The 26,662-nt window shown below is 43.4% G+C and overlaps 1 protein-coding gene across 19 annotated transcripts in view; it reads left to right on the top strand.

Annotated features, from left to right (window-relative positions):
* Positions 1-26,662, top strand: part of SUSD6 (sushi domain containing 6) — an 80,807-nt gene that overhangs the window by 48,097 nt on the left and 6,048 nt on the right. For 18 of the 19 annotated variants that reach the window (XM_046942633.1, XM_046942625.1, XM_421180.8 and 15 more), the window contains 3 exons: positions 21,283-21,480; positions 24,224-24,362; positions 25,858-26,279. In XM_046942633.1, the coding sequence (XP_046798589.1) occupies positions 21,283-21,480; positions 24,224-24,362; positions 25,858-26,279 (759 nt within the window). Of the gene's footprint in view, positions 1-500; positions 5,021-21,282; positions 21,481-24,223; positions 24,363-25,857; positions 26,280-26,662 lie in introns of those variants that run through there. The other variant, XM_040702038.2, reaches the window with a different exon arrangement.

Genomic DNA, 26,662 nt, shown 5'->3' with positions numbered 1-26,662 from the left:
TAGGATGAGAGCATTTATAAATAACGCGGAGTAAGAAAAGAGGGGGGGGAAAAAAAGCATGGAGCAGAAAGTAGTTCTATTTCCCTTGCTCCCTGTTTGGATTAATGAACTTAATTACTTGGAAGTAGCTAGTAGTGAACTTGTGGTTTTCTCAAATGTACTTTTAACAAGACTGTGAATTTTAAAGGAAGAGGCAATTCAGTCAAAATAATTAAAGATGTAAGAACTTAACTGCTATAACCCACATTACTAGTGCTTTGTGTCCGTAGACGTTGAGAGAACTGAATTACTATGCTTTCAATATACTTGGAGGAGAGAAACCAGGGCAAGAAGATGCAATTCTAAATGCAAGGAAGCAAATGAGATACTTACTTTCAAATAAAACCTTATAACAAAGTTGTACTTTCCTGTTCCTGTCAGCATAAAACAGAAATATAGAGAGAAAATGGCTAAACAGACTAACATGATTCATTGTCACCAGCAGTAAGAGTTCATGAGCTGGGGGGAAAAGGGGATGGGGCAGAACGCCAGAACAAAAACCTTTGCACAGTATGTCAGAAATTCCTTCTTGGTGGTTTAGTTTAGTTTCCACTACATTTTGTTCTTGTTTATTAACTGAAACTCTTTCTAATAAATTGATATGGCAGCTGAGTTTAAAAAAGAAAAACAGCATTGCATCCCCTTTAAATTAGGGAGGATATCTGGTGGGATGGCTGTGTTGTCAGATACACTTCTAATAAAATGAATATTAGCGGTGAGACAAGCTCTTTGGAAGTCAGCTGGGAGAGGACATCTCAAGTCATAGAAGCACTGCTGAAAGTTTTGTCCAGTGTTATCTAACAATCTGAAGGAGGGAGTTAGTATCTTGCTGCTTAAATTTACAGGCAAAGCAATACTGAAAAAGAGCTGTATAATTCCCATAAACACTGAATAACACGAAGCAGCCAGAAGAGTGGAGCTGAAATCAAATGGAATTCAGCTTGGTGAAAGCATGAGACTGCTTTTTCTCTGAAATTATGCTTACCAACAGTACTGACTGGAAAAGAAATCCTTGGGAGAGTTGATGGAGATGTAACAGTTGAACAGAGTGTTTGAAATGCCAGTTTGCCAAACACGTTGGAGTTGTAGAAAAGTTTACATCTGCATTGAAATTGTGGAAGTGCTGTATCATAATAAACAGCCACGTGAGAAAGAAATGTTCCTCAGAATGCTATCTAGACCCGGGGCGCTTCCACATTCCACTTGAAATGGGTGCTCTTGACAGGTTATGCTTCCTTTTTGTCATGCAGTTAGCATGCTTTGAAGTCTGAAAGACCTCCTTGGTAAGACTGCCAGAGCAGAAGATGCCAATCAAATAAATGCCTGGTACTGAAGAGAATAGCTTAACCAGCTACTGGACGAACTGGGACAACAGAAGCATCTTTCTTTCCAGCTAGAACTTTAGCTATTAATATTAGTATTCATGGCTCAAGCAGCTCTGACAGTGTGTGTTCTCATCGTGGAACTGGGGAGACTGGAGACATGAAGCACTCTTACACTGCTGGTCAACTTTTAATAGAGATGATTACCATTGTCTGGGAGTGGATGTCCACCAGGAAGAAGGGCTGCTGCCTCAGTGAGTTGTTTAGGGATTGGGCTTCTGCCTTCTTCCAAATGCTGCCTCAGTGTACTTATTAGTCACGTAACCTTTGAAGAAAGTTAGCTTCAGTTCTCATCGTGCATTTCCAGCTAAATGGGCATGGTTTACTGAAATACAATGTGCTGCATAAAGCAGTTTATGCAGTAATGGGAAGACGATTTCCTTGATATTTTTTTTCTTACCGATCACCTTTTTGCTTAGTCCCAGAAAGGGATTTCAGAGCAATGTGACGTATTTTGGTCAGCCTCATTGGGTACTAACTGAATGAGGGCGTCCCATGGCTGTAACCATTGCAGATGCTTGTTATCCTAGATGCTACTCTTGTAAAAACACCCTCTCAGTAGGCTGCTGCAGCTCTGAAATTCCCCTTGACTGCACTGTAATTGTCTGTGCAGGTATTTGCCACTTAATATTACTCCTAGGCATGAACTTCAGTATGCTGGCTTGTGATTGCTCAAGAGTATTTCCATGTTATGTTCCCATTGCCATGAACCTTGTTAATGAAATTTGTGTAATCCTTTTTGCTGTAGAGTGCCAGTTCCCTTAATATGTACTAATTTTGCAGCTGTGGTCACATGGTCTCCCCTCAGAACAGTGCACTATAGAAAATTGCTTTTCTGGGAGCTTTTTGCAGTGTCTGGTCTAGAAATCCATTGCTCGTAACTATGCTAGACTGAGATTAGACATTTCCAAACTGTGGTCTTCGGAATGCATAATAGTATGTATAGTTCTGCCTGCCACATGATAATAGCTTCTTACTTTCAAACTCCTTTAATTATGTTAACGTAAAGCTTTAAATGTGTATTTGCTTTCCAATGGAAGCAATTTCTGTAACTGTGGCAGTGGTATGTGCCCTGAAATACGATGTATGATCGTGACCCACTCCCCACCATTCTAACGTGTCTTACAGGTGGCTTTCGTTGTTGATGAAGAGTTTAATAGGAACAGAGAAGGATAATTCCAAAAACGACAGGTATTGAGAGAAAGCATGGCAGTTGGGTAGCTCACTCTTCCCCGTGGAGTTGCTGCAGAATGGACATTAGGCTTGGCAGGGGAGCTTTTGCAGGGAAGTGTGTGGTCAGTGCTTTTCTGCAGCAGAGGAATAGATACTGTGACTTGGTTTCTGTTTACACAGTGAGCTAAGGAGTAAACGTCAACTGTCTGTTTGTCTCTTCCACCCCGAGAACAAGAGTGACAGTGACAGCTTTGATGTGCTGTAACTAGGTTGCAGTGATTTGCATTTATGGCTTTATTTTTTGATGCTGGGAGGGCAAAGATACTAAAGTAGATCATGGTGTTTAACGTGAGACAGGCGTTCCACCCACCTCATTAATGGTAAGAATTTCCCCCTTTCTGTATGGAGAGAAAATAAGTCTGCTGTCATAATCTAGGTGACCTTCCTTAGTGCTTGGGAGGCCTTTGTATGCTACATCCTCAGGCATGATATCAAGAAAAAGAGGGTGGGGAAGAACAATGGGTTTGTTTTTTGAGGAACAGATGGGTTTGTTTTTCTGCCAGTTCTGGTAATAGCTTAAATATGGACTGTCTTCTCAGAAAGACTAAGAAGTGTTTTAATCTAGGTGATATGTTGGAGAAAAGGGTAGGAAAAGGAGAGAGAGCTCATTTGATTAAACCACATTCTGCTTTCTAGAGGAGTTATGTGGAAGAACAGGAAGTGTTCCCCTCTTTACCTTAACCTCTCGTGGTTTGGGTGATGGGACCATGGTAAGATGCTGTAGAGCTTTGTAAACAAGAGATGAAATTGTGATTTAAAATCTTTGTTTATCTGAGATGAGACAGGTGTTTCCTATCCTCTATGGTAATAGCTGAGACTGAGTTGCTTCTGGAGGATGTTGTACATATGTTAATTCCCCTGGTTTTCCAGACATTGAATTCTGCTTCTACTTGAAAAATCACCTTACTTTTGGAGAAATTGGCACATTATAATGATGTGTTCAACTGCAAAATGTTTTTTTACACGATTGCAGCATCATTTTAAGAGCTGAGAACTATTTTAAGGTTTGTCAATGGGTCCATTTCTTGGCAGCACTATGTCTTGAACTTGTATTTTAGCAACAGTACCTTTGAAATCCTTTTGGAAAAAGGCCTCTTGTACTTGGTCTCTAATGTAGTATGCCCTTGTGAGAAGGCTCTTTGAAAGGCTCTTTCATGTTTGCACAGCTGGAATGTGATGTTAGCCCGAGGATGTGTTGTCTAACTCCAGCTGAATACTTTAACCAGTGAACGGTGGCTGAGGAGGAGTGGGCACAGAGGGAACTGAGTTTAGATTGGGCTGTTCAGTAGTTCATTGATATCCTGGTGAAAGACACAAATTATTACAAGAGGAAATCAAGTTGAAAATTAGATGCCTTTAACATTTCTCCCTTCTTTCCCGAACTCAAGCTGCTTTCCATTGATTCTAAGCTGACTCCTTAAAGTATTGTCTTGTGCTCTCAGCTTTAATTGCCAGAATATAGCTGGCAAACAGTACTGGAGTGGAAGAAAGTACTGGAAGAAAGGAAAATGACCAGAGGTCTGAAAGAAAGAGCTGTGGAATTGCTGTACTCCTCTAGTCTTTGTAGCTCTATGCTACCTACTAGTCTTGACTCTGCAGTGCCTTTTGCCTTACTAGTGGGTTATCTGTTGCTATTTCCCAGCCCTCTCCCCAGAAGACTTCAAATTTCATTATAGATAAGACAGGAAACAGATGAACAAAACCAGGAAGACTGTGTAATAATGTGTCTGCCTTTAATAACGGAACAGTTTTGTAATGTTTACTGTTGGTCTGTAGGCTTCCTAGGTATGGGTGTTAAAGACATCATGTGTTCATGGCAAATTTGACCGAAGTGACGAAGTCTGGGTTTGGAGGTCTCTCATTCCTGTTTACGCTGTGACCTCTGTAACACTTTCTCTTCCTGATTAAATGCATGTGCTCTTCTCTGAAATTCTGTGTTAGTGTGAAAGAGAAGAGTTACAGAATGGTGACTGATCATATTCAAAAAACTGACTCCAATTGTTTTTTTTTTCCTGTGGAGTTCTGTTTTACTGTCTAGACTCTATCAGCATCAAAATAACTTCCTTTCCTGTAGCTTTTCCCACTAGATCTCAGAAGTTAGACATCTTTATTGCCTATGTAAATGTTCTCAAGGAATCTGCACGTTGCAGCTAGCAGTGTTCCCAAGAGTGTGTCTCCAGGGAACCAGCATTTCTGCTATTTTTAGTGTCTTCTACTTGAGTCCTCTATTTCCTTTCTGTGAGAAACTTCACAAAGTGGCAAGAGGTTGAACCATACAATTAAGTGGATCTCAAAGCTGCACGAGAGGCTCTTGTTCCACTACCAAGAAACCTGTAAGCACTGCATGGGTATTTTCACCAAACCAGGTAGGCTGAGATCTCTAGAACAGCTGAAGGGACAGCACAGTGCAGCCTGTCGTAGAGATACTACACCCCTACAGGTGGTGTAGGGGCACTGATTTTGTAGCGCTTATATATACTGTTCCTTGGGATTTTCTGTCACTGGTCTACTGATAAACTCTCCTGGTCCTAAAGCTTGGTTTATAGACTGTACCAGACTATAATCCAGAGGGAGAAAATTGAACATCTGCTTCAGGGAGAAAGAAAAAATGCATTAACTTGTAAATCATCTGTTTAAACAGCGAGGAGGGACTTTGTGGTTCAGAGAATTCATGGAGAAATAGTTCTTTAAGGGCCAAGGAAGTACAACTGAATGGCAGGGGGCACGTTGCATTAGTAAGCGTGGGAAGTGATTTGTTGGTGTGAACTCCTTTAACAGGGAGCTAGGGGGGAACAGAGGGGTTTTTTGTTGTTGTTGTTCATTTGTTTTTAAGATTGAGGGAGTGTAAGATGGGAGCTCTGATGCTGGTGAAGAACTGGGATACATACCATATGAGTCGCATGTTGTTGTAGGAGGCAGATCTGGGTCCTGCTGTGTTTGTCTGAAGTCTCTCTGGGACGTTTTCGGCACTCTTCCAAGGTCCAGCCCCAGCTCTGCACAAGTTGGAAATGCTCATGGATTTTTCCCAGTTCGTGCTCAGTGCAGAACTTCTGGTGGCATTAAGGCATGCTGAAACGGTTTCCTCTCTCGTATCCTTCTCTGGGGAGCATTTTAAAAGCTCTTTTCGTATGTAAGGAATTTCTTGAAACTGCTTTGTTCTTGTGTGGTTTTGGGGGGAAAAAAAATTGTAATTAACTGAATTTGTCTTACTGTCTTTATTGTTCTTACTTAATGTTTCCCATTCAAAGTGAGTCAGAAGGTGATTGTGAAATCTTTTGTCTGCTAGGTCAGTGTGTAGAGATATGAGATTTTCTCTGTTCACCACAGCAGTGGGAAAGATTTTTATGTTCTAGGGAATTATGAGCCTCAAAAAAAAAAAAAAAGGCAAAAAAAACACTGAACTTTTCCTTTATAGTCTGATAATTGTATTTTAGAATAATCTGTCCCTCCCACTTCATCTTGGTTCTCAAAATATTGTAGAATTGTTATAATAGGATTTTACAATGTAAAATTAGGCTTTTGTTCAGAAGTCTTCTGTCTCTCCCGGTGGAGGTAAGGTGGTTCTGCACCTCTTGAAACCAGATTGGAATGTTGTCCTGTTTGGATTGACGACTTGGACAAAGTGGTGCAATTAGTAATGTAGTACATGCTATTAGTATCCAGTGATACTTTGACCTAAACATCGTTGAAACTGGAAGATACAAAACCTGTCTTTGCAGGAAGATACTTAAAAAAAGAAAGAAAAGGAAAAAAAAAGCAACTGCAACAGCAACAAAAGCATGCCAAAAACCCACCTAACCACACCATCTCTTTTTATGGAGGTAGGCAGTTGAAACTGGAGAAACCATTGTCTGGTGTGAGAGAGCATAGCAGGAGTTTTCTGATGTACGGAAGATACAGAAAGAAAAATGACAGCATGATGAGTCTCTGAGAAGCTAAAGAGAGACTTGAAATTTCTCCAGCTTGATGTCAGTGCTGCCTGGAAAGCGTGTAGGACAGCAAGGAATGCAAATGGCTTTGTGTTGTTTGGGTTCTTATGGTGTTCAAAGAAACAAGGTTTCATAACAGCATTTGCAAATCAACTGAGTTGTGTGGAAGAACCTGGACTCCCATGTCAATAAGGCAATGCTCTAGACCCCAAGATCTAGTCCCTTGAAGTGGTGATAGTATCATTTAGACTTAGCCTGTCCAAGTCAAAGGTGATCCACGTGAAATGCTAACCTCAAGGTGTGAATCTGGCTACTTTATGCAGCAAAAACTCAAATCAAACATTATTATTATCAACACTGTTATCTTGTTAACTATATATTCTACTGAGAAATGCTCTTGCTGTTCTAGTAACTGCTCTGACGTGACGGATGGTGCTGTATAGGTAATATGTAGATGAAGGAAGCCACTGGAGAGAGCTGAGCAAACAAGTGCCTCAAAGTAATAAACTAAACTTAATGTAATGTCACAAAGAACATCAAAGTACACATAAAACCAAAACTCCAAGCCCCTCCAAGAAACAGCTGAACAAACCAACCGACCAAAAAAACCCTCCAGATAGTAGAAAAGGGAATCTTGTTGAGTTAAAACCAGATGGTAACGCTGCAAGACAGTAATGCAGCAATGTGTCTCTAGCCATGTGTTGGTTTTCTTTATTGCAATAAAGGCTGAAGTAAATTCCTGGCCAGAGAGACCTGTGTGAAAGAACTACTGAACTGTGAAATTCTGCATCTGGCGTGGCTTTCTTCATAAGGAAAAAGACCCAAATATTACAGCAGTCAAATTAATCTGTAAATCTTTGTCACCAATGTAATTAATTTCATTGACAAGAACTCTTAAGTCATTACATAGGGCTCTGTAGACTATTGGAACTTCTGTATTCTCAAAGGCAGGAAAAGACAGGAAAAGCTCTGTGACAAGGAAAGCCAAGGCAAGGAGGCAAAAACCTCAGGTTACCTAGCAGTGGAATTTGTGTCTAGGCCTATGCCTTGGCTTTAGTTCCAGCTACTAAGCTGCAGTGTGTCCCTCTTCAAAGTTTCAGCTTGTACTGTGAGGAGGCACTGTTTCTACAGCCATGGCATGTGTTGTGGCTGACTCTGTTGCACCAGATAAGAACTGGAGTTCTGATCTCCAAGCCTCTTTGAGCATCTGTCTCCTTCTGCCTTCCAACATCACCAGGGAAAGATCAAAAGTGTTATGAGAGGGATTGCTTCTCCCCTACACCCCTTATTTATTTATTTATTTTAACTTGGTATTTTTATTGCTACAGAACAAAGAAGGGCCTTTCTATATTCCTTGGTCGTACAGATAAGGAGCAAAGAATATCTGTAGCCTTGTACTTCTCGTTCAAAAGCAGCAAGGTGCACAGAGGCAGGTGTGAGGTGTATCAGGGCTTGTGGGGGGGATCTAGGACCTTTTTATGAGTATTTTAACAATAGTTATACTGTGGGGTTTTGCTTATGTGTTTTATAATCTCTTTTAGTCAAATGAAAGGAATGTATTTCATCTCTTCTTGAATTTTTGTCATATGTGGAGCTACAAATAGGTCCTATCTCAGTAGTCCCTCCTCTAGCCTTATTATCTGCTTTTTCAGCTGGATACTTTGACTGGCCTGTACTTCAGTTCCAATGACTTCAGTGGAAGTGTCAAAGAGCAAATAGTATCTCAAAGGGTGAGGATTCTCCTAACACACTTTTTCTGAACACTTGTTGCCAGCTATGAAAGGGTGTTGGTTTTTGAACCTTTTTTCCAAGCCTGGTTTGTTTCAGTTTAGCTTTGTTTACCACGTAGGAGTTTGGAATGAGGAGCCAGAAAGACAGAAAGGAAGATTTTGTCTTTGCTACAAGGTATATTTTTGACAATTTCCTGATACATTTTGTTAGGCAATTTGCAAATTCATATCCTTGGAGTTGCTTGGAGCTATTGGTAGGTACCAGGAAAATGGAACTATAAAACAAGCACTTTGAAGCTATTATGTCTGTATAATGAAACAATCTTCTCAAGAGAGAGAACTGGAAATCTGAATTCTTTTATATGCTATGTTTGTAAGTGTTATACTAAGTTACTGTTTACTTTTTAATATGCCAGTTGATCCCAAGTAGAATCTGAGTGGGTGGAATGTGTGGGACTAAGCATGCTCTGTGAAAATTGATGGTGGCTTCTGTGACTTGTAAATCAAAGCACCGGCAGCATCCCATCAGACCTTGGTGCCTTTAGCTCTTCAAACTTAGGTCATCTAACTTACCAATAGCTTCACTGAGTTATCTTCCTTCTTTATGAATATTCTCCAGTTACTTGCATTGCTAGTATATAGTGTAGCCCAGGTACCAAGTAGCTGCTGAGTTTCAGAGCAGGTTATATAGGGCCTGACACCACCTTTTCTGATACCACCTTGTGAGTACTTAGGTTGCCCAACACTGTTAAAATGTTGGGCAATTTAGAAAAGTGTGTTGTAGATAGCTCTTGTCAAGAGAAGAAAATTCTTCCTTGAAGCTTGCTTCTTCAACTTCATTCTAAGAGCTTTTTGAATTATAAAGTAGTCCAGTTTGAGTTTCAGCCACGCAATGTAAGGAAATCAAGATGAGAATGGTTCAACTTGCACCGTAGTTGGGAGGCTATAGGATACTCATCTTTGGGAAAGCTAGGTTTGCAGTGTACAGTACTTCAGTCACTCCGTAGTCTGAGGTGCCTCCAGCTCTGAATAGAATGACCTGGGGAGTGTCCCAGTGGGGCTATTTTTGCTTTCCTGCCAGACTGCGCAGAGAACTTGCTTGCAATATTGAGCTCCTGTAAAGCCTGTAGAAAATATGACCTAATATTTACAGCTAACCTAACCACATCTAGAGTGAAAATATGAAGTGTGTTTGAGAGGCTTTCCAGCGAGACAGGACTAATAACTCTTTACAGTTCTACCCAGCCAGTGGTGAATGATTTGAGTGCCTGTTCTGACAAGTCCCCTGGCAGAGATGAGTCATTCCTAAAGGATAAACAGATCTGCCCAGATATTAGATTCTGATTTGTTCAATGATCCCGAACAGAGCCAAAAGTCAGAAGAAAAATGGCTTGGCAGAATGAAAAAGTATTCTCCAGTGTTCCTTGATGTAAAACAAACAAACGGCAACAACAAAAAAACCTTGAAGTTTCACAATTGCTCTCCTTACCCACCACACCATAGCAAAGCTAGACCTAATGCAGAGAGCAACTTGAGCAACTTCAGCCACCTAAGGCTTTGGGCTTTCCTGTTAGGTTTCCACACAGATTAAAGTAGAACAACACATAGCACAAAGCAGTCTCCTGTGTGCATGCCATTACTAGATCTGCCTTGGCCAAACTTCCATATTAGTACTTTTTGGATAGGCTGAGTCAGAGGCAACAGCTGCTGCTGCTGAAAGGATGAAAAATGAATCTGCTGCAAAGGGCTGATTAGTGAACGAAGGAGGCCTACCAGGGCAAAGCTTTAAAGCAACTTGGCTAGCATAGAGATCTTCTCATGCAAGCATAAGAAGACAGGCCTTCTTTCTTAGCTCTAAAATTCTGTTCCATCCTCTCTCTGGTAAGGACTGCTTTAGTCAGTGCCAAGTCACAAAATGAACTATGGCAGAACTGGGGTTAGAAGGAAGGCCTGGATAAGGAGGAACCCAGTGTTGCGTACTGTAGGTTAGCAGTGACTTCCTGAATTCCTCCCTGTGGTGAAAGGAGAGCAGTGGAGTCCTCCAACTGCTACTGCTACCAGCCATGTGGTGTATGTCATGTGGGGTATTTCCTGAGGCTAAATTGCAGGCCTCTTGTCACTTGCTGGTCAAGATGAGTTTTGATCTGCTGTGTTGTTAAGGTACGTTCCCCTCAAAGAACTGCCCTCTAAGCATCAATAATGGGATTTATTTATCAGTCAGACCAGTCAGATCAGTCAGCACAGATCAGTTGTCTCTGCAGTCTCAGAATCTAGCACTCAAAATCAGCATGAGCATGCAACAGTTACGTTCTCTTCTAGGTTATCGTCTCTCATTGGTTCTGCTGAAGAGGCAGGTGGTTTTTCTGGCACCAGAGCCCATAGTGCTTGTCAGGCGTTTATCCTGACACCATTGGGTTATTACTATACCCAAATGGAAAACTCACCTAGGAACTGCCAAGGAAACAGCAGGGTAAATGCGCAGATTACCTCTGAATTATGAGCAATTCTTAGATGTGTACATTTCTGGAAGGAAGTGAGCAGGGACAAAGTGAGAAAGCGAGGCTGTGGGACGATCTAAGTTGGAGTTTAAAATTAGCCCCAGTAATCGAGGACAGTGGATGTTACATGACTTCAAGTACCATGCTGATGCCTTTTCTACTAAATGGCCTCTGCGCAGTAGGTGCCGTTACTGCCTGTTCCCTTTTTGAAAGGATACCAAATTATTTTGACAACTCTGTTATCTTTTTAAATAACGTTTTCCTTGTTGCAATGTAAAACAAGGTTTAGAACTGAGTGAGCTGCCAGTGAGAGGAAAGGAGATCCCTGGTGAGTTAACTGCCCCTGCCCAGTGCGCTGAACACTTTTGTGCTCCTCGCATTTCTTAGTGAGAGCTTCGGTCTAAAGCTTATGTATCTTTCTTGGGGGCTCCCCCTCAATCACATTTTTGAAAGAGAGGAAAGAAAATAAAACCTGGCTGGGTGTTGCTCATGCAATTGTGAGGGTTGGGGTTTCAAGAGCAAAATCCTGGGTTCTGCGGGTTGTATCAGGTTGTTACAACACTTCCTTAATTTCCTTCTCCTAACGTGGCCGTAATTATAGGGTGGCTGGAAGAAGGCACAGGGAGGCCAGAAGTGGCCTTGGAAAACTTGAAAAAAAGAAGTGCGTGTCACTTGGAAATCTCCATTGTGCCACTGGGAGAGTGGATTTCTTTGTTAGGCTCACTGTTCAGAGCCACTGTACTGCTGACTCCAACTGCGCCCCAGCTGCAAGTTGTTGCCAACTGGTTCTTTTTTAGCCCTGGATTTCATCCTAATTTGTCTGGCCTAGCGTGCAGTGAAGTTTGTGCCCGTGTTTTGGAGGGGGAAAGAAATTTGAAAGACACAAAATAATTCTTTATCTGCTTGAATTTTACTGAGGGATTTGTCTAAATGAAGTAGAGCTGGCTAAGGGGCATACATAGAGGCTGTATTTTGTATCGAGACAGCCTGTAGCAGCCTCAAAGCATCAGTGGAAGCTTCATGTAGCCTAAACATTTTGACTCTAGTAGAATGTAAATAGAATTTGCATTTAAGATCAAGATTTGATGCCAATGGTGCTCTTTTTAGGAGAGAGAGAAGCCACTGGAAAAATATAATCATATTTATAATGGAAAGGATGACAAGACCCATAATTAATGTGGCATTAGAAGGCTTCCTCCATGGTTGACTAATCACAGCTGAGTGTTAATAAGCATAGAGTTTTTTTAAATACTGTTGTAACATGTTAATTAAGATAATTTGGCTCCATGTGTCCCTTGAGTTACCAGATGGTGACTGCATTGGTGAAAGGCTGCAATTAGTCTTTTCTTTCCTCTTTTTTCTCCCCCTGCCCTGAAGAAAAGGGAGGGGGGCAACAGGAAAGGAAGAAGAGGGGAAAAAAAGTAACAGGCAACTTTGGCATACGTGGGATGGCTGTGCGAGTGCTTGTGTCTAATTGTATAAATGCACAGCTGTATGATTATGTATACAAATCTCTTTGCTTTATTTCTTTCTCATTTACCCATGTTATGAGGTTAAGAAAAATAAGCCTCCTCTTCAGAGTATGTCCTTGCTAGGGAAACGATACTGTTCCAGTAAAGGCTCCTGTCCTCTTCAGTTTGATGTTCTGTCGCTGACTTCAGAGTAAGCAGCGCGTGGGGCCGGTAAAGACAGAGAGCTGATTTTTCAGTGGACTTTGGCCTCTGCTCAATACACTGAGCCCAAAGGGGAGTTATGTTTTGCAGTGTGTTTTTAGGAAGGCTTAAAATATTTTAGGGACAGGGTCGACTAGAAATGTGTGTGCTCACAATAGAGGCTTTTTATTGACTTCTGCTTCCTGTAAGTAGCATATAAAGAGGTTCTTTAGCCTCAGCTGTTGTGACTGGGCTCTGACAGCAGCTGCCGTCTTGGGTTTGCCCCTCTGGGAAATGACCCATCTGCTCATGTGCTAGAGAGAGCCAGCGTGCTGGAAAGAAGGTTCAAAATCTGTTGCCCTGGTTCCAGGCCCTATCTCTGTCACAAACATTGCAGATCAATGGAAGTCTTGGCCGTCTGATTGTCTGTCTTTTATGGTGCGAATGTTTAGCCTCCAGCTAGAAACGCCACTGTTTCCAACAGGCAGAGGCTAGTTTCAGCCTGGGTCTCTTTTCAGGTGTTGTATCTGTAGCTTCTGTGTGTATAGCTGAAACATGCAGGCTAGCACACTTGAGCAACGAGTTAAAAAACAAACTCTTGAGCTTTGTGGAAGGTCAGCAGAGCATATTTCATCTCTACCTGGAAGACCTATCCATTCATTAGGGCAGAGGCTTTCTAATAATATACAAATGTCTACTTCAGTTGAAATTAATCTTACTTGGGCTAAAAACAGTCCCCAAAATGCTGGATGTTGGAAAAGGGTTACGTCTCAAATACAAGGCCCTGAGTGCAACCGCAGAGCAGATCGTCGCCGTGCTTCTCAGAGCCAGCCTGCCAGGGGAAACTCCAGTCCAAAGCATGTGGCTCTCTGTGTTCAGCACAGACCTGCTGTTACCTGCAGTGACATCCGTGAAATTCTTGATGAGCCATTTCCTGGCCTAATATTGGTATTAATCTGAACACCTGGACTAGGGAGAACAGTGCAGGAGCAGCGAGATTGTAAGGGGAAACTGCTGTGCTGCTGAAAGCTTTTCAGTGCATCCAGGCAAGCATGACTGTTTGGAAACCTGAAGGTATTTAGCACTCAGAAATGGAGCTGTTCTCTGACCAGCTGGAGTGTGTGGGTGGAGGTGACTGGTTTTTGCATCTACCACCTCATGTCTTTCCTAAACACATCCCCTTGTTATTGCTTTCTCAACAAGAAGGAAGATGCAGCAGTGTGATCAAAGCCTATTTAGGTGCTTCTTTTCTGCAAACCAGCTGCCTGGGACGTGGTTTTGCTTTGGCATAAGATGGTGTTTATTGACACAGCTAGCTGTAAAAAGGGTATGAACTGATGCAGGCTTGTTTCTTGCTAAAATTAAACTGCTGCTTTAAGAAGAAGTTTCTGCAAGTTTTTTCTGCTGTGTGTAGGCTAGTTTGTGTTGCACGACACAAGAGAGAAAAACAAGGATGTTGTTTGTCTGGGTTTCACATAGAAAGCAAAGTGGGCTGGTCCTTCATGCAGTCACTCCCATCGTCATCTTTTTTGCAGACAAGTCCTGGAACCAAACACAAACCCAGATGTACATGTACCTGAAGGCCCTGGCTTAAAAGAAAAAGTTCTGACCCAAAGAGAGGAGCTCATGAGAAGTTCTATTCTGCAGTCGATGTCATACTGCAGTAGTGCTGGTTGTGCCTCTCTGCCCCAAAGAGTGACACAGCAGGAGCTCTCGTTACAAGTCCTGTAGTTACAAGTGTGCTCTCTGAATCAAATAGGTATATGGTGTTTTTCCTACACAAGGCAGCAAGCCCAAACTCTGTGGGTCATGGATGAAGCCATCCTGAGAAAGTGAGCTAACATGGACAATGGATTTCTATCTGCTACTGGGGAAGGGTTTAAAAAAACTCAAGTACTTGCTGCTGAAAACGATGTGCCGGTTGTATGCATTCCTTTAGTTTTGTGTTTTTCTATTTTTTTCTCTCAGGTATGTACTGCTTTTTAAGTTCATCACATTGGTAGGTAGGGGTCTGCCCTACCATAGTGATGCGGGAAGGTATGAAACAATCACTTGTCCAGGAGGGGGAAAAAAAAAAATAAAGCTTAAATTTTAAGTCAAAACAAGTTTGGACTTGCATGAGAACTTGCAGCTTGTTCTGTTAGGTATCAGCTGAGGCACTGCAGTCTGTCTGCAGGCTCTGGGAGGCTGGTCTGTTGCCTTTGTTGTTGCTCAAGAAGCTGCTAAGTGAGCTTGGCAACTCTGGCTGGTTACCCTACTGCTGTGGCTAAGGACAGCAGTGACACTATTATCTGGTTGGGTCGCATTCATGCTTCTCTGAATACCAGTGACAGAGGTTGGGAGTACATCCAATAAATAAAGAGATCCAGGAACGGGCAAAGGGTGGGTTAAATTGTTTCCTTATTGGCTTACCAAACAACCAGGAGATTAGTGCAGAGGTCAGGTAGTGCCCTGCTGGTGATAATTGAAACTTTGAAAAGAAAGAAAACAGTGTCTCTTCTGCAAATAGCAAATACAGCCAGAGCTCTTGCTAGCGAATTCATTCAGTGGCTTCCTAAGGCGAAACTAATGTTTGGTGCCACTCCTGAGTAGGATCTATGGGCAGCACTCTGTTTGAATTACCAGACCCTCCGCAAGCCAAAACCAGCACTACTGCTGGTCTCTGACTTGCACTCCCAGCCCTCCATCTGGCTGGCTGCATCAGGCTGTCACATTTGTATTGTAAAAAAATAAAAACCATTCTGTAAGAAAGAAGGCTTGTGGATGAACTTAATAACTGCGAGAGAAAAAAAGAAAAGCTATTGCTGCAGGCCAATTCAGGGCACTAACTGGAGAGAAGCAGTGAACCCGGCTCTGTTATTTTCAGTGTGGTGTTAATTAAACTTGAACCTCAGGTCTGAGGTGCTGAAAAAGGGCAGGGTCTGCAGAAGGCTTCAGCTGGTGTTTCTGACCACCCGTTTAACTGGCAGGACCCAGGCTGCGAGGAGCAGAGGAGGAGGATTACTCTCAAGAGTGCCCTGGAGACTGGGGCTTTTGAAAATCCTCGCCAGAAGTTAGTAATAGCTTTTGCAGTTCCTTCTGTCTTACTGAAATGATGCAGACACACAAATTAACCAACTTGAAAATCAGAGGCCTCTACAGCAGGAACAAGTAATTGGATGATATCCCTATCTTGTATTTATTTTGGATGCCTTTCTAGAAGTGCTGTTTCTATAGCTAGTGGAAAGTCCTGCCTGAGAGAATGGCCGTGTTTCAGAGAACCAGAGGCTTGTGGAGAAGTTCTCCTTGCCACTGCAGTATTCAATGTAGCAAATAAGGTAAATAGGCAGAGGCTGAGATTGAGGGCAGGAGGGAAACTCATCTGTGTGACGGGAGGTATAAACAGAGACAAAAAGGGAAGGCAATCTTCCTTAAGCTGCTCAATGAAAATCCAACTGTAGGAAAGCCGGTAGAGCACAAGAAAGTTAGTGTAAGGCTTCTGAGAGAAGTAACAGCAGCATGAAGGAAATCATATGGCCTCTAGTACAGGAACAGTTTTTAACTGGGTACTTCTGTGTTCTCCTTCACAAAGCTGTTTGCTCACCAGGTTGGACACTTTAGCACTGGTATGAAACAATCACAACAGGTTTAGCCAGACTGTCCAGGGGAGTATACATCTCGTTAGACCAGGAGAGTGGTTTTTGTTTGTAGGATGTTCTTCCTCTGAGTCTTGATAACATCAGTTAAATGGAGTAAACCTTGAAGATGAGGAAAAGAAAGAACAGCTTAGTGTCTTCTGCTTCTAGTCTACGAGTGGAAGGCCAGGAGATGCTGGCAGATCTGAACTGGCCATGAGGACTGTCAGACATACTGGTACACTCACGTAGTCTGTGAGGAGCTGACATGAGACCCAGTCCTGCTTTCTCCTAAAGTTACTGGGATTTGGACTGGATGTAATATGAACAGCAACTTTGATTTGTCAAAACTGTTACTGTCTTACGTTTAGTGACTTTTGCGCCTTGCTGAGGAGAGGCATAATAAATTTTACTATGTTCAGTGCAAAACATCCCTTTGTTGAGCAATGTTTTCCCAATCTGTCCACCCACGTAAGGTGAGCAATGCAGTGGTTTGTTATCGCTTAGTTACAAGCCTAGTTACGCACTCCAGCAGATGATGATTAGTATTTGTCTTCTTGTAAGAACGCATTACGTCGAGGAGGGTTTGGTTTTCATCATCTCTGTGGGGTCGGACTACTCAGCAAAGGAGGTGAGTGGCTGAAATACGATTTGAGAGTTTGGTGCAGAAAGAGATGTAAGACCCCTGCTAGGATCTGAGAGATGATACTTACAAGAAGAAACAAAAAGAGTGCAAAGAACCACGGCTGTGGTGAGGTGCCTTTGTCAACACTGCTGTAGTATACTGAGCCTGCGCTCAGAAGGTCGGTACTGTGGAGCTTCCATACATCCGTGGTAATAGTCTGGTTATTTTTAAATATATTCTAATTTTATATTGTATGTGTAAATGGACTGTATTGTGCTTGTTCCTTGACACGACAGTCTGATCCTGCGTGGGCTTGTGAAATCTGCTCATCTCTGAATCCTGCTCGCAGAGGTCAGGGCTCAGCTGTACCTCTTATGTGTTTTGAATACATTACTCCATCACTCTGCCATCCCACAAAGTTATTTTCTTGCATCTGTGGTATTGTCTGTGTTTGGTTCTGTGTGGCGTTTGCGTTGTTAGAAGCACTTCGTAGCACTGTCTCTGGTCGGAGTTCAGGACTATGGCTCGGCCTCAGCACAGCCAGGCTGTGGAAGATCCATTTCATTCTTTGGTGGTTAGGTTAATCAATTTGGCCCTCTGACGTCTTTTTTTGTCTCCCACATGAAGCCGTATTCCAACCCATCACAGCTGCCTGCAAGTCTGGTCTAAGAGGAAGCAAGTGGGTATTGTTGAAGCCATGAGTGAGGAAGCCTGTGAAGGTATCGGTGCGATGACACTGCTTGTAGCTGCAACAGAAAAGCAGTTCCTTGCAGCACAACGTGACGGTGCTTGTTGCCAAGTTGCTATTATCCAAAGAACATCTATGCGGTTAATGCTCCCTTTAAGGAGGATGGTATTTTCTCATGTGACATAAACACAAAAATGGTGCTTACCATTTGATTTGATAGGAAGCTGGATGGAGGTTCATACTGGCATAGTATGTTTTTCATTTATGTATTAAAATCTTGTCTTGCATTTTTGTGGGCAATATATTAAATACCCAATATTTTGGAATGGCATCTGCAGAAACGTCAGTATGTAGTTTTATTTCTGTCCATCAATCTGGAAGTGACAGTTGCTTTATCTCTGAACAGAGTTCAGTGATGCTGAAAACGTTTGGTCTTTTCATCAGTTATCACCTGCCTGCTTTCCAGCCCTGTGTGTTGGCAGAGAACCAGCTCTCAGGAGAGGTCAAACTTCAGTACCTTAGAAACTAGGCTCCCTTCTTTGTGCTAAAGGCTGTGATGTTCAAAACCACTGTCGCCTTGCATCCTCGGATCATGATGAAATGATGGTGCTGGGAATAACTGTAAGCCTGGGATGTCAGTAACCCCCTAGGAAGTTTATAACTTCTTGTCTCAATTTTTCCTCAGTGCCCGGCACATGTCTTTGTTTCCAGATGTCTCAAACTCTGGGGTGCTCCCAAGAACCATGTGTTTCAGGGAGAGAGATGGTGATGCTCCTCTATGTTTCTTTATATTTCAAATACAAGCCATTGAGAATGTAGGGGAGTGTTGTTGGGAAGGGAATATGTGGTTACAATATCCGTTCTTAAGTGTCCCACATCTTAAGGGGAATTTTTGTAACCTTTTGGGAAGCTTCAGTGTATCCACTGTGTGCCACCTGCCTTTGAAAACTTGCAAAGAATGTATCTGCTTATGCTGGTTTTGCAGTGTCCTTTGAAATCTGCCCAGCCCCAACTGGAGCTGAAATACTGAAAAATCCTTCTCCATTGGTTGGTCGGTGTGGCTTGGAAAGCATTGGGCGGTGTGCCCAAGTAAGGTTACCTTGAGGCTGGGCAGCGGCATGCAAACCTCACCAAAGGTTAAAAGCACACAGCCTGGCTGGGAGTGGGAGCTGGCAGAAGGACTGGGGCAGGTTCCCTGCTCCCAAACCTTGTGCTGCCCCTTCACAGCATGGCCACGCTCCAGACTGCTGACAGGCGGCTCTTCCCTTCTGCCTACGTCCTCTGTCCATGTGTGTGGCCAGGAGAGGCCTGTTCTGTCAGAGTGAAGGCATCTTTTTTCAAGTGTTTGTGGTGTTCTTGGCTGTCAAATGACCTCAGGGAGAGGTATGAGGAAAAGGGGGTGACTGATTCTGAAGCTTCCGTGGATGAGGACAGCTCTAGGTCAAGGGACCAAGCACATAATGAGCAGCTGCCCCTCTCCCTTGCTGCTGAGCAGCCTGTGGAGGTGGTGGGGAGCAAACCGATCTGCAATGGTGTAGCTGCAGATCTGATCCTAAAGCCCCTGCACAAGGAGGCCAAATGAGGGCCCCGTGGGATTGCTTATGCCGTGGTATTTGCAGGCCTTTGAGAGCTCCACTGTGGTGCGTGTGAGTGCCTTTCTGATTGCTAGCTGATTTTTGCAGATAACTCAGCATGCGTGGGTGACAGAAGGAGCTCTGTTGGCTGCAGCTGGAGAGCAGAGACCATGTGAATGCTACTGAGAAATAGCAAGCTTCCTTTGCTGGGTCAGGCCAAGCTGGTCACTCCTCAGCCCTCTGAACAGCAGCTTTCTGGCTCTACCAAATTAAGATTTGATTGAGGAGCCTCAACATAATGTATTGTTCTGTGTGACCCTCTACATCACCCAAAGGGACAAGCTTCCTGCAGAAAGCCGTACTAGCAATGTCTCCATATCTCATCTGCTGACTAATGAAGGCCTTAAAACAGAGGGGCCAGCCCGTTGGGCTCCTCTGGAAATGGGAAACTTGTGTGCGTGTGTGGGAAAATTCCTGCTGGAGCGAGGCAGCGTGGCAAGGGGCTCAGATGGCCCCTAAGTGATTCCAGATGCCTCCTGTGGCATCAAAGATGTGGGGAAGCTGTTCCTGCTGCTGTGGCAATGGAGGTTTTTCCCACAGCTCTCTGCCGTTGCTTGGAGAGGTACTTGCTGTGTGATTGAGAGTATTCCCAGTGCTTAGGTGGGTCCTTGCAATTTACCAGGAAGCACCTCTGTCCTGTAGAAGTGCTTCGATGTGGAATGTGTGGTGAGCCAGTCACTCAGCTGCATTGGACAGGCTTTCAGTGAAAGCACATTTTAGCCTTGTAAGGCAAAGGGTTAAACCTTGGTTACAAAATTGGAAATGGTCACAGAGAAAAAAATAAACTTAGAAGCTGCAACAGTCAGTGCTCAGGAGGGACAGGACAGTGGCTTCTCTGAAGCTTATTTAAGAATAAATCTCCTCGAGAACAAAGTCTTATTGAAAGGCTGCTTCTTAGACCCCTGTTAACCTTTTCTCTCAAAAAGTAAATTGAATTGCAGTTATAAAGCTGGCAGAACTCATACCAGAAGGCTTTTGGCTTCACTCAGCACTTCGTCTTGGGGTTCACTGGCATTTACAAGGCGTTGCCTATGATGCGTCCACACATGTGATTAGGTTCAAGGGTCACTTGCACTGCAGCAGTGCAGCAGATTTTTCCATAGTGGAACGTATGTCCTAAGTTTCCTCAGTCTTCTTAGGCCCTGCACAAAACCCAGTTAGCCAAAGCTTGCCCACTTGGTTTCTCACATGCTCCAGGGATTAGGAGCAAGCCTGGATAACAGCACTGTGGTAGAATAGAGTTGGTGGGTTGCTTGCTTCTCCATGCCCCAAAATATATCTGGAGGGATGTTTCATGTATTTTCTTTTATGAAGCTTGAGAAGCTGATCCAATTTTACAGATTTCTCCCTTATAGTCAGGTGGGTGTGTGGTGTGAAGGCGTATTGAGGCTGTTCTGCAATCACCAAGAGCTGCCAAAGGAGATGAAATTGTAAGAAGCACAGACCTCCTGTTCCTAGTGCAGTTTCCTCATTTGTAGCTTGTTTTTATTTGAATAGCTATTAAAAATTCTACAAGAAATTTTCTCACACTTAGTATGTCTGTATCCATTAGGATAGGGGAGAGACAAGGAGAAATGCAAAGTGCTTTCAGCACTGCAGACTTCGTGTAGATAAACGAGTGGTTTATGTTAAAAATATCTTTGTAACTAATTGCTTTTTTAAAGTAGGCTAGAAAATGTGGTTCTACTGCAGGACGGTATATAGTATACCTGTATAAAGCAGCTAAAATCAAGAATTTTAACTTTTGGGTCAGCTCTGTACCTTGACATTGTACTTGTAGTACAATGAGGTCTTCACATTCCTCATTCATTCCAGAAGAAGGTCATGCCCTTCTTCTGTATGAGGCTTGGAAGGCTAATCAGAGAGCCTGGCTGTTTGCTTCAGCCCCGAGTCACTTGTGAAAGTGCTGTGGGGAAAGGGTAACATCATGGAATTTCTGGACCTGTCTTATGCAGAATTCCTGTTGTATCAAACTTAAATATTGCTGTGTGAAAATATCATCTGTTCGTTGCCTTCCAACTTCCAACTATATTATATGGCTGGGATAATAAGCTGTACTTAGCAGTCACAAAATACACACCAGAGGTGGAACTGAGCAGTATCTTTTGCTGTTGTGTGACAGTCTTTCTTCTTGTTTTTAGTAGTTTCTTCTCAATGTAGCGAGTGTTCTTAGGTGGAAGTTAATCTATGTGCAATATCTGTTATGCAGCAGACATCTTCGTCTGAGGTAACTGTTCTGATTGCTTTCTCTTTTCCAGATTGTCCCCAGCCACCACAGCCCGAGAATGGAGGCTACAAATGCCACCCTAGTCCCTGCAACGACCCTCTGACTTCGGGCAGTGTCATAGAGTATCTGTGTGTTGAAGGCTACATGCTGAAAGGAGACTATAAATACCTGACCTGTAAGAATGGAGAGTGGAACCCTGCCATGGAAGTTAGCTGCAGACTCAGCCCGGGTGAGTACTCATTTTATTCAGCGGGACGTTCAGAATTACAGTGGCCTTTACATTGGCTTTTCAGATTCACTTTAGACAGTGTTGTGCTGAAGCAACCCGTACTGCTGTGCTTACTGCTCCAGCAGTTTTCTAAATGCAGCTCACAATCATAGCTGTCTATCAGAAATGTCTGTTATGTATCTGCCCGTCAGATGCTAACTCTGGAGTCCTTCCTGCAAAGAGAAAGCCTATGGAAAGTAGTATAAAGCCAGGTAACTTGTTACTTAGGTGGAATCTTACTTTGGCAGCTCTCATCCCAGAAACAGGCGAGGCCTTGAAACTGAAGCATTTTCAATGCTCTCCGTTTTTGCTCCTGATGGGTTTGACAGTGCACCTCCCTCAGTGGTGGACCCTTCTGTCTGCATGTATATGCATGTCGGTACACAGAGCTGATCTTCTTCTTTGCAAGTTAACTAACTGTTGGCCTCCTGTGGCAGAGAGCTTCATAGTGCTACTTTACACTGTACTGGCAGGAGAAGACATTGCTGACAAATGGTGTCTGCTTCTCTCCAAATGGACATGGGCAGTTTTTGCCCACAATCAGAAATAGACACAAAAGCATGTTCAGGGTCCTTCTGGAGCCAGTTGCATATCTGAAAACTCCGGAACGTCCTGTCCTGTCCCAAACACACTATCAGTATCTGTCACGGCCACTCCAACAGCTCCTTCCTGTGACGTATAAGCAAGCGGTTCTGGGAGTTCACCTGGCAGCAACTGGATCCTGAAGAGGCTTTTCAAATTCTGCACAGGCTTCCTTTCCACGGTGATCCCCTTTCCCCTTGCTGCACCCAGGCGGCAGAAGAAAGCTTTGCAAGTGGAACTCTCTGAATGGTGTTCCTGCACAATGGCACTTGGTTTAGTCAGGGCTAAAGGAATTGTGCTGTGGTGAGATGCAGTCCCTCAGATTTCTTCAGCATCCTTTGGGTCTGACGGCCTTAAAATGTATGGGGTTTCAAAAGCCTGGCCCAGTGACAAAGCTATTGCTTTCACAGTACAGGCTTTGAAACAACTGCTCAGTCAACTGAGGTTTAACAAACAGGACTCTTCCACAAAACAAAAAGGAGGGAGCAGAAGGGAGACTGTAGAAAGAAAGGACGTAGGTCTTAAGATGATGGATAGTGGGTAACATCTCTCTTGTTCCATATGCGACAAATGAAATCCCTGGCAATTATCAGATACTTTCTGTAGCTCTGAGCTTGTCAGCCTCAGGGCCTTTTGGCAGCTTCTTGTATTAGTGAGCATCTTGTTGGAGTCTGAGGTGGTGGATGTGCTGAACTGTACCCTGCGTGGTGAGCAGTCTTGAAGAATTGTATGTCAGTTCTGAATGTAGAGCACTCCTGTTTGCCTACCTTCCTCCCTGTCAGTGCATTTGTATTGCCTTGAATAATCTTGAAAATGGAAATACTTACAAAGTCTTGTTTACCAGAAGGAAAAATGTACTAGGTACAGTTCTTACTTGGGGACAGTTAAAGCTACTTTTGAACTTGTTTCCAGAAAATACTCAGAACAATTGAACCAATAAGTTTCATCCCAAAAGAAGATAAGATGCTAACAGATTTTTCAAATTGCCTGGTTTGGGGGTACCATTCCAGCAGTACCCAAAAATACCCAGGCTATAGCTTAAAAACAACGATCCTTCAGCTTTTTTCTTCTATTTGTGTGTTCTTTTTCCTCTTTATCTCTGTATGATAATTATTTTGCAGTTTGTCAACTGTTCCCCGGAGAATGTGATAAGTGTACCAAAAAGAAATTGTGGAATTGCATAGATAGGAATTTCCTGAAATGGTCAGTAGTGTTTGCTGATGGGCTGCTGAGGTGTGTAGAGATCTACCAAAGACATAAATTAAGGACAGAGACAGCACATGTACAGGCAATTATGTGCTCTAGGGAGGTGAAGGAACTAGCGTGACATTCTAGGCATGACGTGCAGTGCTCAGCTATGCCAGCTCCAGGCCCTTCTCTGCCAACTCCTAATATATTTGTGCCTTGCAATGGACCTTTAAAAGTCAAAATGTTTCTTGTACAGTCATGCAGCACGGATGAGGAAAGGGCAAGGGGGGATAATGTGGACAGAGTATGTGTATCTAATACTGAAAACTCAGCATCTTAAAGCAACAGCTCCCTTCCTTCTCCATTTCCTGTGGTATGTGTTTGTGTGAAAGAAATTGAATACTTCTGTATCTTAAATAATAGCAGGCCAGGTGACTACCACTCCCTTCCTTTGGGAAACTGCTCAATTAGTCAAGAAAATCCATTATTTGGAACTTTTTTTTTATTGTTTGGCCTTAGAATATCCTGCTGTTTGTGCTAGACAATTACTGACCTTGGTGGTGACATCAGGACATTTTTTTTAGCTGTTGCTCAACCAGATGTAAATATAACATGACCCTTACCACCACTCCCCCTCTGTCTGTATGTGACCAGCTTGCATCCTTTTTCTGTGTGCCATATGTTTTTCCAAAGTACCCTTATACGTCCGTGGTTTGTATCCTGTTTCCTTTACAGTCGATAGAGAGGGATCAGTTTAAGGTCTGAGCTGTCCTCTGAAGGAGGTAACTGCTCTGTCTTGACTGTACCAGAAACTTGGGCTCTTCACTTGTGCACCCAGGTATAACTCTTGAGAGAAGACAACGTGAATGTTACTCGTTCCCTACAGCAGTAATTTGAGAGAGTAAATCATTTTGTGTTCCTCTTGATTTTGCAGAAAAGGACTCCCCACCAACAATTGGAGTGCCTACACTATCCATAGTAGCCTCCACAGCAAGCTCTGTCGCCCTGATTCTTCTCTTAGTTGTGCTGTTTGTTTTGTTGCAGCCAAAGCTGAAGTCGTTCCATCACAGCAGGTAAGTGTAGCTGGGGCTTAGACAGGCTCCAGGGTATCCTATTTCTTTGCAGCAGAAACTCAACAAGGTGCTTGATTTGGGCCTTCATTTTACTTCCCTGCTTCTCTACTTCTGCCCTGTGAGTCAGGAGCAATTCCCACAAGAGACTATTTTCAGTCAGAAACTTCAGTCAGGCTAGAACCTATGTTTGGATTACAAAGGGCAGGTTGGTGTGAAGGGCTGGCAACAGTACAGTCTGATTTTCAGGAAAGAAGAGGCAGTGTTCTTGTATCATATCTAAGCTATTGTTCTAATAGACCCCAGAGCTACATGGCTGACTTCTTTTTGCCTGCTGCTGTGAGCTACCTGTGTAGTCAGGGAGCTGTCTGGGTTTCACGGACAGTCTGGCCTCACTGCCTCCCTTCTGTTTTCCCAGAAACAAGGTGCCTGTGTGTGAATGTTCTGCCCCACACTGCTGTATCCCTCACATCGGTGGCACCTCTGCCCCATGATCTTCCAGCAGTAGTCTGAAACAGTGGCCAGCAATACCCATCTGCACTCACTTTTCTATCATGCCATCTAATTAGTGGTTTCTTTGCCCTTTATCTGTGGCCTTAAATATTAAAAGGTATAAATCCTACTATTGATCAATTTTCTGCCTCTTCTAGCCATGGGTAGTTACTGAAGCAGGTGTCTGGGTACATATGCATCTCCCCAAGTCTGTCTATGTGGTCCTATGGTCCTGAATCCTGCCAGAATTGCTGATGATTTACACATGCAAATATGCCATGGTTGCTTGCACAGGGAGGAGAACCCTCCTGACCCAGGTCTGTGGATGAGAGAAGGGACCCAGCTGTAACACTGCTGCCAGCTGATGTCAAAAGCGTCACTGTGGAGTCCTTCACAACAAATGAATAATACTTCATAAATAAGAGCAGATGTGTGGCTGTCCAACACTGGGGGAGGTTCAAAGGCCAGGCACTGGAGTTTGTCCTTTTCTGCAGAAGTCTAAACCGGTATGGCAAATACACATTCAGTCTCAGGACTGACCATTGACCTAGGTTTACCCATGCTGTGACAACTGAAGAGCTATCTGACCTACTTGTGCTAGCCAGTTATCTTACCAGCAGCATAGGTAGCAGAACATAGTGCTTGGTGTTTCAGAGCAGAGCACTATAACAAACTGAAATCAACAGTGGTCAGAGTTTTCTTTATCTGCAGTCTGCCACAGCAGAGGCTCTGGGTCACAATCTTTGTCAGATTTAGCTATTGAGGCAGGTGAGATGGGAGACAATATAACCTTCGTCACTTTGAATTACAGCCCCAGTCGTGTATGGCAGTGCACGGTAGAGCTGCAAAGCCATACTTGTTTAACTTCAGTAATCCACCATTCATGTTTGTAGTGAGCATTATAATTCTGCTGTGGTGAAGGTGGGAGGCTACCGAGGTTCTTGGTAACAAAAATATCTATAAAGTATAAGTGCTCAACTTTTCCCCCTTTGTATCTTTTTTTGAGGAGAGACCAAGGTGTGTCTGGGGATCAGGTGTCTATCATGGTGGATGGTGTCCAAGTGGCCTTGCCATCCTATGAAGAAGCAGTGTATGGCAGCACGGGGAACTGCATTCCACCCTCGGACTCCCGCGTGCAAATTGTGCTGTCGGAGGGAGCTGGGCAGAACGGAACCAGAGAGATGCAACAGCAGGACCAAGGGGTTCGCAGTAACCTTGATAGAGAAGATGAAGCCCCTGGACACTCGGGACTGTGTGAAGCCAGTGGCTCTCAGCGCTCTGAAACTGTTCTTGTGCACCAGGCTGCTACCTCTTCCTGGGTAGCTGGGATGGCAAGCAGTAGACCTATACAAAAAGAAGTCCAAGATTCAGAAAGCAGTGACATACAGAGCCTTTTATCGCTCACTTCCTCTGAGGAATACACAGATGGTATGTGACTTGGGCAAGGAGCACTATGTGAGACTCATTTAAGAGTATGCTGGGGTTCTGCTTCTCAATCTTGATTCAGCAAGGGATTTGCAGAGGAATGCTAACCTCAAGCATCGTCGTGCAAAGGCAATAAAACAGCTGCATTTATGCAAAACAAGTTGGTAGAAGCGAGAGGGTATGCTTGAAATATAAAGCCCTTGTAATGTTTAAGCTTCTTCATTTTTAGATGATTTTAGTAAGCAGCTTACTGGCACAGTACATGTGGTGCTGCAGCCCAGGCATGTGAGAAAACACATGAAAACACAAGGGATGTGTTTGAACTTAACTGTACAGAGCAGAGGTGCAAGTCTCTTTAATAGTTAGTGGATCTTGCTTTCTTAACT

Source organism: Gallus gallus, chromosome 5, assembly GCF_016699485.2.
Source record: "Gallus gallus isolate bGalGal1 chromosome 5, bGalGal1.mat.broiler.GRCg7b, whole genome shotgun sequence".
Taxonomy (NCBI): domain Eukaryota; kingdom Metazoa; phylum Chordata; class Aves; order Galliformes; family Phasianidae; genus Gallus; species Gallus gallus.
Note: the sequence above shows the minus strand (reverse complement) of the source record. Positions and strands in the feature narration are given on the sequence as shown.